The 13,107-nt window shown below is 30.4% G+C and overlaps 1 protein-coding gene across 1 annotated transcript in view; it reads right to left on the reverse strand.

Moving 5' to 3' along the window:
* Positions 1 to 13,107, reverse strand: part of LOC130448658 (uncharacterized) — a 37,966-nt gene that overhangs the window by 2,959 nt on the left and 21,900 nt on the right. Inside the window, exons 3-4 of the mRNA XM_056786119.1 lie at positions 959 to 1,184; positions 45 to 274 (exon numbers count right to left, since the gene is read on the reverse strand). Of these exons, the coding sequence (XP_056642097.1) occupies positions 45 to 274; positions 959 to 1,184 (456 nt within the window). The remainder of the gene's footprint in view (positions 1 to 44; positions 275 to 958; positions 1,185 to 13,107) is intronic.

Raw genomic sequence — 13,107 nt, forward strand, 5'->3', positions numbered from 1 at the left:
TAAAAATAAAAAACCTAACCAGTTAGGCAACACGCTATACTTACATAAAAATAAAGGGAGACCAAAGTTCTAGTTTTGTACTGACATCTAGTGTGTCTTTTACAACAGCCGGAATCGTCTGCGCATCGGTGTAGAACGGTGCAAGCCGGTATGTAACTTTTCGATGGATTCGGATGCTCCTGTTGAACAGAGATCACTCTAGGTAACGGCGTCGAACATTTCGATTGTTGATTGACGCGTTTATAATGTTCGATTACGGCGTTCACGTTCAATTCTGAAACAATATTAAAAAAAAAAAATTTATTATACCTTGTACGCCCCTGTAATATTATTCGACAAATATCGACTATCATTCGTAAATGGCGCGATTGAAGTAAGACGACACCGCATACATTTTCGTTTTGTTTTCAACGTGGTGAATGGAATATTTGTGTTGGGTTGTAATATTGAGATCGATCATTTAAATTGACTAAATAAATTTCAATTGCATCTTTGGTTTATGGAAGCTTTGCGAGGGGAAACAACAACAAATACACACGGTTATTAAAGTTTATTAAAGAAATCACATACACACAGCTGTACTGTAATCTTAATATACAGGGGCTACCACGATTATTGACCCCGTGTAATTAGTCATTTATCTTGATCATTTATATTGTTTTATTAATCAAATTGGAATTTTGGTTAATTCTCATAAACGTTATATAGGGTGAAAATATTTTCTTCTTCTAATTCGATATATAAAATATTTTAGTTGAGGTTATGTATAACAATATGAAGTTGTTAGCACAAATATCAATGACCGTTAGAAATAGACAGTGTTGCCATATATAAAAATATCTCGTTCTTCAAACTATTAAAATTATGCAAAAAATATACGAAAATAATTATTTTAATAAATTTTCTATTGGAAAAACAACTTTAATGGATATTTTTTTTTTTGACTGTAATTACTCACGTTCCCTTGATGGATTCAAATTCAACTGTTTCCGCATTGATTCTTCTACTTTTTCTTTGGTACCGAAATGGTTCCATTTGTATTCGGTTAATTTCGAGAATGTCTTCGGAGGCGACGTACTCGCTTCTTCCGCTTGGATATCTTCATCGAGCGAATAAAAGAATTCGTGTTCTTCTTTAGAATCATCATCGTCATCATCGTAATCTAGTTCGTCATCGTCATCATCCTATAAAAATATATAATAATTGTGTTCATATAAAAAGTCTGAATCATTTTGAAGTATATAGTAAGTAGATTATAGTATATGAAATACGCTTGGCAACACCGCTGAATATCGTTTCAAGACAGGCCGACGCCGATTATTCTTATAAAAAATAATTTAAGTAAAAATTATAAAACACTTTTGGCAACACCGGCATCAGTTGATTACGTGACGTGTGGTCTATCGTCCGGATATGACGCTATCAAACACATAGGGAAAAGAAGATTTTGCATTATAGCGATATTATATTTGAAAGTTGAAGGTTCAATTTTATGTTGTGCGACGATAAAATCTAAATTTATCTTAATATACATATCGAAGTACAAAAGATCATTTCACGAAACCAAACGATCCGACTCGGAATGTGAACGATCTCGATCGTTATGGTTTTTTTTTTTTTTTTTTTCACATATATTCGTAGAAAGAATGTTCCGTAGCTAAATTTTTTATCGAGTCTCACACCGAAACCATCAAATACAGGCATAAAAACACAAAGACGAAATCGTACACAAAAAAAAAACTTTAATCCCCCGTACATTTATTTTATTCATATTCGAAAGAAATATATTAAGATTGTGGGATTAAGTCGGTAAGATACGTGCCAATGAAAAAATTATACTACAAAAAAAAAATCGTTATTCACAAGTTTTTTTTTTTCTTATTTAATCCGAAAGATATACAAAACGGTTTCCATAGAAAATGATTTCTATTTTAGTTAACCACAACATGCGGTTGTTACGTCCCATTCTCAGAAATCGTTTATCCTATTGAATTAATATCATTGTTGGCAGCTTAACTTCATGTAAAAAGGCCAAAAAATGTTTTCTTAGAAGAATAGATTATATCCGGAATACATTGATGAAATTTATCGAATTACGTGAAGTTGCATACAAAATCGTAGGGAAACCATAGAAATTTATCAAATGTCATTCGAAACCATAGAATTGTATTGAAATTTCAAAGTACTTAAAAAAACCATCGATCTACATAAAAATCTATTGATACACATAAAACCATATATATATATATATATATATATATATATATATATATATATATATATATATATATATATATATATATATATATATACAATACCGTTATTGTAAGTTATTTAATAAATTGCTTATTGGTTTTAAAAACTTTTACTTGGTACCTACTTGAAATGAAAAGTGATAGTTAAATCAAATATTAACGTTAAGTGACGACTTTCACATTTATATTGTTAATATTTAGTATCCGTTCATTTTTATCGATCTTAAAGTGATTTATAAAAAAAAAAGATGGTAAAATGATACGTCGAGATATTTAACACAATCCGACAACATAGCAATTCCATCACGTTGACCGCACCGCGTAAAAGAGAAGAGATAAAAAAGTTTGTTTGGGTTTGTCAACATAAATATACACATTTTAAATTTTGTTGTTGTAATGAGTATACGAAATATGTTTTATACAACGAATAACTGTTTTTTTTTTATATTTATAATAAAAACAGTTAATAATGATAGTTTTAACTTTGCAATTAAAAGTGGTTGTATAACCGTATGAATGTAGATTTTCTGTCAAGTAATTAAAGAAGAACGTAAAAGTAAATAAAATGTCGAAAGTTCGATTGCCACATTAACAATTAAATAAATAGCCATTCAAAGACATAACAAAACATCTCGGTCAATATAGCAATAAAATTGTTACTTTTCTATGTAAATACAAAATTGAGTTGATTGTTTTTTTTTTACAAATCGAAAGTGATTGTGAGCTCCCGTTTCAAGTTTATTAACACGAAAAGTGATTACGATTCCACATATTGTTTTTGTAGACATTTCTTTGGGTTACGGCCACAATTTTTTTTTGAAATATGCAGCTGCGCGCTACTATTTAATAGATTGTAAATTATACGAGGTGCGGCAATAAGTTACTTATAGTCTGAAGTAAACCTTTTTAGAATTACGATTACAGGAAGTACTATTAGTACCATAGGGTGGGTGGAATGCCTTTTTATTTTTCTAAAAGTAAAAAGCGTGTTTTTGACATATATTAGTTTTCATATACGAATAACAAATTGTGAAATTGCATGACGACATTTAAACTGAAAGATAGAATCTCTTTGCTAAGTAGAGGTCAGGCAGTGTTGCCAGTTATGATTAAATTATTGTCATATATCGTGTGGGTTTATTATAATGACGATGAGATAATATAACGAACAAGTGATTTGTTATTGAAAATAGAAAACATCGTATCCACTTACTATAAAAGTTATTTATCTATGAAAAACGTCTTTTTTTTTTAAAAAACATCTCGCATTAATTTTTGAAGATTGTCTTTTCCCCAAAACAAGCCGTCATTTGTCTATGAAAAATGGCTGTATTCAAAACAAACTGTCATTTTTCTTCGAGAACTGTCGTTTCCTAAAAACGAATCGTCATTTGTCTATGAAAAATTACTTTTTTCAAAACAAACTGTCATTTTTCTTGGAAGAATGTGTTTTCCCACAACGTTTGTCTATGAAAACTGACTGTATTCAAAACAAACTGTCATTTTTCTTGGAAGAATGTGTTTTCCCACAACGTTTGTCTATGAAAACTGACTGTATTCAAAACAAACTGTCATTTTTCTTTTTGTCTATAAAAAATGACTTTTTTCAAAACAAACTGTCATTTTTCTTGGAAGAATGTGTTTTCCCACAACGTTTATCTATGAAAACTGAGTGTATTCAAAACAAACTGTCATTTTTATTCGAGAACTGTCGTTTCCTAAAAACGAATCGTCATTTGTCTATGAAAAATGACTTTTTTCAAAACAAACTGTCATTTTTCTTGGAAGAATGTGTTTTCTCACAACGTTTGTCTATGAAAACTGACTGTATTCAAAACAAACTGTCATTTTTCTTCGAGAACTGTCGTTTCCTAAAAACGAATCGTCATTTGTCTATGAAAAATGACTTTTTTCAAAACAAATTGTCATTTTTCTTCGAAAACTGTCGTTTCCTAAAAACGAATCGTCATTTGTCTATGAAAAATGACTTTTTTCAAAACAAACTGTCATTTTTCTTGGAAGAATGTGTTTTCTCACAACGTTTGTCTATGAAAACTGACTGTATTCAAAACAAACTGTCATTTTTCTTCGAGAACTGTCGTTTCCTAAAAACGAATCGTCATTTGTCTATGAAAAATGACTTTTTTCAAAACAAACTGTCATTTTTCTTGGAAGAATGTGTTTTCCCACAACGTTTGTCTATGAAAACTGACTGTATTCAAAACAAACTGTCATTTTTCTTCGAGAACTGTCGTTTCCTAAAAACGAATCGTCATTTGTCTATGAAAAATTACTTTTTTCAAAACAAACTGTCATTTTTCTTGGAAGAATGTGTTTTCCCACAACGTTTGTCTATGAAAACTGACTGTATTCAAAACAAACTGTCATTTTTCTTCGAGAACTGTCGTTTCCTAAAAACGAATCGTCATTTGTCTATGAAAAATGACTTTTTTCAAAACAAACTGTCATTTTTCTTGGAAGAATGTGTTTTCCCACAACGTTTATCTATGAAAACTGAGTGTATTCAAAACAAACTGTCATTTTTATTCGAGAACTGTCGTTTCCTAAAAACGAATCGTCATTTGTCTATGAAAAATGACTTTTTTCAAAACAAACTGTCATTTTTCTTGGAAGAATGTGTTTTCTCACAACGTTTGTCTATGAAAACTGACTGTATTCAAAACAAACTGTCATTTTTCTTCGAGAACTGTCGTTTCCTAAAAACGAATCGTCATTTGTCTATGAAAAATGACTTTTTTCAAAACAAATTGTCATTTTTCTTCGAAAACTGTCGTTTCCTAAAAACGAATCGTCATTTGTCTATGAAAAATGACTTTTTTCAAAACAAACTGTCATTTTTCTTGGAAGAATGTGTTTTCCCACAACGTTTGTCTATGAAAACTGACTGTATTCAAAACAAACTGTCATTTTTCTTTTTGTCTATAAAAAATGACTTTTTTCAAAACAAACTGTCATTTTTCTTGGAAGAATGTGTTTTCCCACAACGTTTATCTATGAAAACTGAGTGTATTCAAAACAAACTGTCATTTTTATTCGAGAACTGTCGTTTCCTAAAAACGAATCGTCATTTGTCTATGAAAAATGACTTTTTTCAAAACAAACTGTCATTTTTCTTGGAAGAATGTGTTTTCTCACAACGTTTGTCTATGAAAACTGACTGTATTCAAAACAAACTGTCATTTTTCTTCGAGAACTGTCGTTTCCTAAAAACGAATCGTCATTTGTCTATGAAAAATGACTTTTTTCAAAACAAATTGTCATTTTTCTTCGAAAACTGTCGTTTCCTAAAAACGAATCGTCATTTGTCTATGAAAAATGACTTTTTTCAAAACAAACTGTCATTTTTCTTGGAAGAATGTGTTTTCCCACAACGTTTGTCTATGAAAACTGACTGTATTCAAAACAAACTGTCATTTTTCTTCGAGAACTGTCGTTTCCTAAAAACGAATCGTCATTTGTCTATGAAAAATGACTTTTTTCAAAACAAACTGTCATTTTTCTTGGAAGAATGTGTTTTCCCACAACGTTTATCTATGAAAACTGAGTGTATTCAAAACAAACTGTCATTTTTATTCGAGAACTGTCGTTTCCTAAAAACGAATCGTCATTTGTCTATGAAAAATGACTTTTTTCAAAACAAACTGTCATTTTTCTTGGAAGAATGTGTTTTCTCACAACGTTTGTCTATGAAAACTGACTGTATTCAAAACAAACTGTCATTTTTCTTCGAGAACTGTCGTTTCCTAAAAACGAATCGTCATTTGTCTATGAAAAATGACTTTTTTCAAAACAAATTGTCATTTTTCTTCGAAAACTGTCGTTTCCTAAAAACGAATCGTCATTTGTCTATGAAAAATGACTTTTTTCAAAACAAACTGTCATTTTTCTTGGAAGAATGTGTTTTCCCACAACGTTTGTCTATGAAAACTGACTGTATTCAAAACAAACTGTCATTTTTCTTTTTGTCTATAAAAAATGACTTTTTTCAAAACAAACTGTCATTTTTCTTGGAAGAATGTGTTTTCCCACAACGTTTATCTATGAAAACTGAGTGTATTCAAAACAAACTGTCATTTTTATTCGAGAACTGTCGTTTCCTAAAAACGAATCGTCATTTGTCTATGAAAAATGACTTTTTTCAAAACAAACTGTCATTTTTCTTGGAAGAATGTGTTTTCTCACAACGTTTGTCTATGAAAACTGACTGTATTCAAAACAAACTGTCATTTTTCTTCGAGAACTGTCGTTTCCTAAAAACGAATCGTCATTTGTCTATGAAAAATGACTTTTTTCAAAACAAATTGTCATTTTTCTTCGAAAACTGTCGTTTCCTAAAAACGAATCGTCATTTGTCTATGAAAAATGACTTTTTTCAAAACAAACTGTCATTTTTCTTGGAAGAATGTGTTTTCCCACAACGTTTGTCTATGAAAACTGACTGTATTCAAAACAAACTGTCATTTTTCTTCGAGAACTGTCGTTTCCTAAAAACGAATCGTCATTTGTCTATGAAAAATGACTTTTTTCAAAACAAACTGTCATTTTTCTTGGAAGAATGTGTTTTCCCACAACGTTTATCTATGAAAACTGAGTGTATTCAAAACAAACTGTCATTTTTATTCGAGAACTGTCGTTTCCTAAAAACGAATCGTCATTTGTCTATGAAAAATGACTTTTTTCAAAACAAACTGTCATTTTTCTTGGAAGAATGTGTTTTCTCACAACGTTTGTCTATGAAAACTGACTGTATTCAAAACAAACTGTCATTTTTCTTCGAGAACTGTCGTTTCCTAAAAACGAATCGTCATTTGTCTATGAAAAATGACTTTTTTCAAAACAAATTGTCATTTTTCTTCGAAAACTGTCGTTTCCTAAAAACGAATCGTCATTTGTCTATGAAAAATGACTTTTTTCAAAACAAACTGTCATTTTTCTTGGAAGAATGTGTTTTCCCACAACGTTTGTCTATGAAAACTGACTGTATTCAAAACAAACTGTCATTTTTCTTCGAGAACTGTCGTTTCCTAAAAACGAATCGTCATTTGTCTATGAAAAATGACTTTTTTCAAAACAAACTGTCATTTTTCTTGGAAGAATGTGTTTTCCCACAACGTTTATCTATGAAAACTGAGTGTATTCAAAACAAACTGTCATTTTTATTCGAGAACTGTCGTTTCCTAAAAACGAATCGTCATTTGTCTATGAAAAATGACTTTTTTCAAAACAAACTGTCATTTTTCTTGGAAGAATGTGTTTTCTCACAACGTTTGTCTATGAAAACTGACTGTATTCAAAACAAACTGTCATTTTTCTTCGAGAACTGTCGTTTCCTAAAAACGAATCGTCATTTGTCTATGAAAAATGACTTTTTTCAAAACAAATTGTCATTTTTCTTCGAAAACTGTCGTTTCCTAAAAACGAATCGTCATTTGTCTATGAAAAATGACTTTTTTCAAAACAAACTGTCATTTTTCTTGGAAGAATGTGTTTTCCCACAACGTTTGTCTATGAAAACTGACTGTATTCAAAACAAACTGTCATTTTTCTTCGAGAACTGTCGTTTCCTAAAAACGAATCGTCATTTGTCTATGAAAAATTACTTTTTTCAAAACAAACTGTCATTTTTCTTGGAAGAATGTGTTTTCCCACAACGTTTGTCTATGAAAACTGACTGTATTCAAAACAAACTGTCATTTTTCTTGGAAGAATGTGTTTTCCCACAACGTTTGTCTATGAAAACTGACTGTATTCAAAACAAACTGTCATTTTTCTTTTTGTCTATAAAAAATGACTTTTTTCAAAACAAACTGTCATTTTTCTTGGAAGAATGTGTTTTCCCACAACGTTTATCTATGAAAACTGAGTGTATTCAAAACAAACTGTCATTTTTATTCGAGAACTGTCGTTTCCTAAAAACGAATCGTCATTTGTCTATGAAAAATGACTTTTTTCAAAACAAATTGTCATTTTTCTTCGAAAACTGTCGTTTCCTAAAAACGAATCGTCATTTGTCTATGAAAAATGACTTTTTTCAAAACAAACTGTCATTTTTCTTGGAAGAATGTGTTTTCCCACAACGTTTGTCTATGAAAACTGACTGTATTCAAAACAAACTGTCATTTTTCTTCGAGAACTGTCGTTTCCTAAAAACGAATCGTCATTTGTCTATGAAAAATGACTTTTTTCAAAACAAACTGTCATTTTTCTTGGAAGAATGTGTTTTCTCACAACGTTTGTCTATGAAAACTGACTGTATTCAAAACAAACTGTCATTTTTCTTCGAGAACTGTCGTTTCCTAAAAACGAATCGTCATTTGTCTATGAAAAATGACTTTTTTCAAAACAAATTGTCATTTTTCTTCGAAAACTGTCGTTTCCTAAAAACGAATCGTCATTTGTCTATGAAAAATGACTTTTTTCAAAACAAACTGTCATTTTTCTTGGAAGAATGTGTTTTCCCACAACGTTTGTCTATGAAAACTGACTGTATTCAAAACAAACTGTCATTTTTCTTTTTGTCTATAAAAAATGACTTTTTTCAAAACAAACTGTCATTTTTCTTGGAAGAATGTGTTTTCCCACAACGTTTATCTATGAAAACTGAGTGTATTCAAAACAAACTGTCATTTTTATTCGAGAACTGTCGTTTCCTAAAAACGAATCGTCATTTGTCTATGAAAAATGACTTTTTTCAAAACAAACTGTCATTTTTCTTGGAAGAATGTGTTTTCTCACAACGTTTGTCTATGAAAACTGACTGTATTCAAAACAAACTGTCATTTTTCTTCGAGAACTGTCGTTTCCTAAAAACGAATCGTCATTTGTCTATGAAAAATGACTTTTTTCAAAACAAATTGTCATTTTTCTTCGAAAACTGTCGTTTCCTAAAAACGAATCGTCATTTGTCTATGAAAAATGACTTTTTTCAAAACAAACTGTCATTTTTCTTGGAAGAATGTGTTTTCCCACAACGTTTGTCTATGAAAACTGACTGTATTCAAAACAAACTGTCATTTTTCTTCGAGAACTGTCGTTTCCTAAAAACGAATCGTCATTTGTCTATGAAAAATGACTTTTTTCAAAACAAACTGTCATTTTTCTTGGAAGAATGTGTTTTCCCACAACGTTTATCTATGAAAACTGAGTGTATTCAAAACAAACTGTCATTTTTATTCGAGAACTGTCGTTTCCTAAAAACGAATCGTCATTTGTCTATGAAAAATGACTTTTTTCAAAACAAACTGTCATTTTTCTTGGAAGAATGTGTTTTCTCACAACGTTTGTCTATGAAAACTGACTGTATTCAAAACAAACTGTCATTTTTCTTCGAGAACTGTCGTTTCCTAAAAACGAATCGTCATTTGTCTATGAAAAATGACTTTTTTCAAAACAAATTGTCATTTTTCTTCGAAAACTGTCGTTTCCTAAAAACGAATCGTCATTTGTCTATGAAAAATGACTTTTTTCAAAACAAACTGTCATTTTTCTTGGAAGAATGTGTTTTCCCACAACGTTTGTCTATGAAAACTGACTGTATTCAAAACAAACTGTCATTTTTCTTCGAGAACTGTCGTTTCCTAAAAACGAATCGTCATTTGTCTATGAAAAATTACTTTTTTCAAAACAAACTGTCATTTTTCTTGGAAGAATGTGTTTTCCCACAACGTTTGTCTATGAAAACTGACTGTATTCAAAACAAACTGTCATTTTTCTTGGAAGAATGTGTTTTCCCACAACGTTTGTCTATGAAAACTGACTGTATTCAAAACAAACTGTCATTTTTCTTTTTGTCTATAAAAAATGACTTTTTTCAAAACAAACTGTCATTTTTCTTGGAAGAATGTGTTTTCCCACAACGTTTATCTATGAAAACTGAGTGTATTCAAAACAAACTGTCATTTTTATTCGAGAACTGTCGTTTCCTAAAAACGAATCGTCATTTGTCTATGAAAAATGACTTTTTTCAAAACAAATTGTCATTTTTCTTCGAAAACTGTCGTTTCCTAAAAACGAATCGTCATTTGTCTATGAAAAATGACTTTTTTCAAAACAAACTGTCATTTTTCTTGGAAGAATGTGTTTTCCCACAACGTTTGTCTATGAAAACTGACTGTATTCAAAACAAACTGTCATTTTTCTTCGAGAACTGTCGTTTCCTAAAAACGAATCGTCATTTGTCTATGAAAAATGACTTTTTTCAAAACAAACTGTCATTTTTCTTGGAAGAATGTGTTTTCCCACAACGTTTATCTATGAAAACTGAGTGTATTCAAAACAAACTGTCATTTTTCTTCGAGAACTGTCGTTTCCTAAAAACGAATCGTCATTTGTCTATGAAAAATGACTTTTTTCAAAACAAACTGTCATTTTTCTTGGAAGAATGTGTTTTCTCACAACGTTTGTCTATGAAAACTGACTGTATTCAAAACAAACTGTCATTTTTCTTCGAGAACTGTCGTTTCCTAAAAACGAATCGTCATTTGTCTATGAAAAATGACTTTTTTCAAAACAAATTGTCATTTTTCTTCGAAAACTGTCGTTTCCTAAAAACGAATCGTCATTTGTCTATGAAAAATGACTTTTTTCAAAACAAACTGTCATTTTTCTTGGAAGAATGTGTTTTCCCACAACGTTTGTCTATGAAAACTGACTGTATTCAAAACAAACTGTCATTTTTCTTTTTGTCTATGAAAAATGACTTTTTTCAAAACAAACTGTCATTTTTCTTGGAAGAATGTGTTTTCCCACAACGTTTGTCTATGAAAACTGACTGTATTCAAAACAAACTGTCATTTTTCTTCGAGAACTGTCGTTTCCTAAAAACGAATCGTCATTTGTCTATGAAAAATTACTTTTTTCAAAACAAACTGTCATTTTTCTTGGAAGAATGTGTTTTCCCACAACGTTTGTCTATGAAAACTGACTGTATTCAAAACAAACTGTCATTTTTCTTGGAAGAATGTGTTTTCCCACAACGTTTGTCTATGAAAACTGACTGTATTCAAAACAAACTGTCATTTTTCTTTTTGTCTATGAAAAATGACTTTTTTCAAAACAAACTGTCATTTTTCTTGGAAGAATGTGTTTTCTCACAACGTTTGTCTATGAAAACTGACTGTATTCAAAACAAACTGTCATTTTTCTTCGAGAACTGTCGTTTCCTAAAAACGAATCGTCATTTGTCTATGAAAAATGACTTTTTTCAAAACAAATTGTCATTTTTCTTCGAAAACTGTCGTTTCCTAAAAACGAATCGTCATTTGTCTATGAAAAATGACTTTTTTCAAAACAAACTGTCATTTTTCTTGGAAGAATGTGTTTTCCCACAACGTTTGTCTATGAAAACTGACTGTATTCAAAACAAACTGTCATTTTTCTTTTTGTCTATGAAAAATGACTTTTTTCAAAACAAACTGTCATTTTTCTTGGAAGAATGTGTTTTCCCACAACGTTTGTCTATGAAAACTGACTGTATTCAAAACAAACTGTCATTTTTCTTCGAGAACTGTCGTTTCCTAAAAACGAATCGTCATTTGTCTATGAAAAATTACTTTTTTCAAAACAAACTGTCATTTTTCTTGGAAGAATGTGTTTTCCCACAACGTTTGTCTATGAAAACTGACTGTATTCAAAACAAACTGTCATTTTTCTTGGAAGAATGTGTTTTCCCACAACGTTTGTCTATGAAAACTGACTGTATTCAAAACAAACTGTCATTTTTCTTTTTGTCTATGAAAAATGACTTTTTTCAAAACAAACTGTCATTTTTCTTGGAAGAATGTGTTTTCCCACAACGTTTGTCTATGAAAACTGACTGTATTCAAAACAAACTGTCATTTTTCTTTTTGTCTATGAAAAATGACTTTTTTCAAAACAAACTGTCATTTTTCTTGGAAGAATGTGTTTTCCCACAACGTTTGTCTATGAAAACTGACTGTATTCAAAACAAACTGTCATTTTTCTTTTTGTCTATAAAAAATGACTTTTTTCAAAACAAACTGTCATTTTTCTTGGAAGAATGTGTTTTCCCACAACGTTTATCTATGAAAACTGAGTGTATTCAAAACAAACTGTCATTTTTATTCGAGAACTGTCGTTTCCTAAAAACGAATCGTCATTTGTCTATGAAAAATGACTTTTTTCAAAACAAACTGTCATTTTTCTTGGAAGAATGTGTTTTCTCACAACGTTTGTCTATGAAAACTGACTGTATTCAAAACAAACTGTCATTTTTCTTCGAGAACTGTCGTTTCCTAAAAACGAATCGTCATTTGTCTATGAAAAATGACTTTTTTCAAAACAAATTGTCATTTTTCTTCGAAAACTGTCGTTTCCTAAAAACGAATCGTCATTTGTCTATGAAAAATGACTTTTTTCAAAACAAACTGTCATTTTTCTTGGAAGAATGTGTTTTCCCACAACGTTTGTCTATGAAAACTGACTGTATTCAAAACAAACTGTCATTTTTCTTCGAGAACTGTCGTTTCCTAAAAACGAATCGTCATTTGTCTATGAAAAATTACTTTTTTCAAAACAAACTGTCATTTTTCTTGGAAGAATGTGTTTTCCCACAACGTTTGTCTATGAAAACTGACTGTATTCAAAACAAACTGTCATTTTTCTTGGAAGAATGTGTTTTCCCACAACGTTTGTCTATGAAAACTGACTGTATTCAAAACAAACTGTCATTTTTCTTTTTGTCTATAAAAAATGACTTTTTTCAAAACAAACTGTCATTTTTCTTGGAAGAATGTGTTTTCCCACAACGTTTGTCTATGAAAACTGAGTGTATTCAAAACAAACTGTCATTTTTATTCGAGAACTGTCGTTT

The sequence above is a fragment of the Diorhabda sublineata genome, chromosome 1, assembly GCF_026230105.1.
Source record: "Diorhabda sublineata isolate icDioSubl1.1 chromosome 1, icDioSubl1.1, whole genome shotgun sequence".
NCBI lineage: Eukaryota > Metazoa > Arthropoda > Insecta > Coleoptera > Chrysomelidae > Diorhabda > Diorhabda sublineata.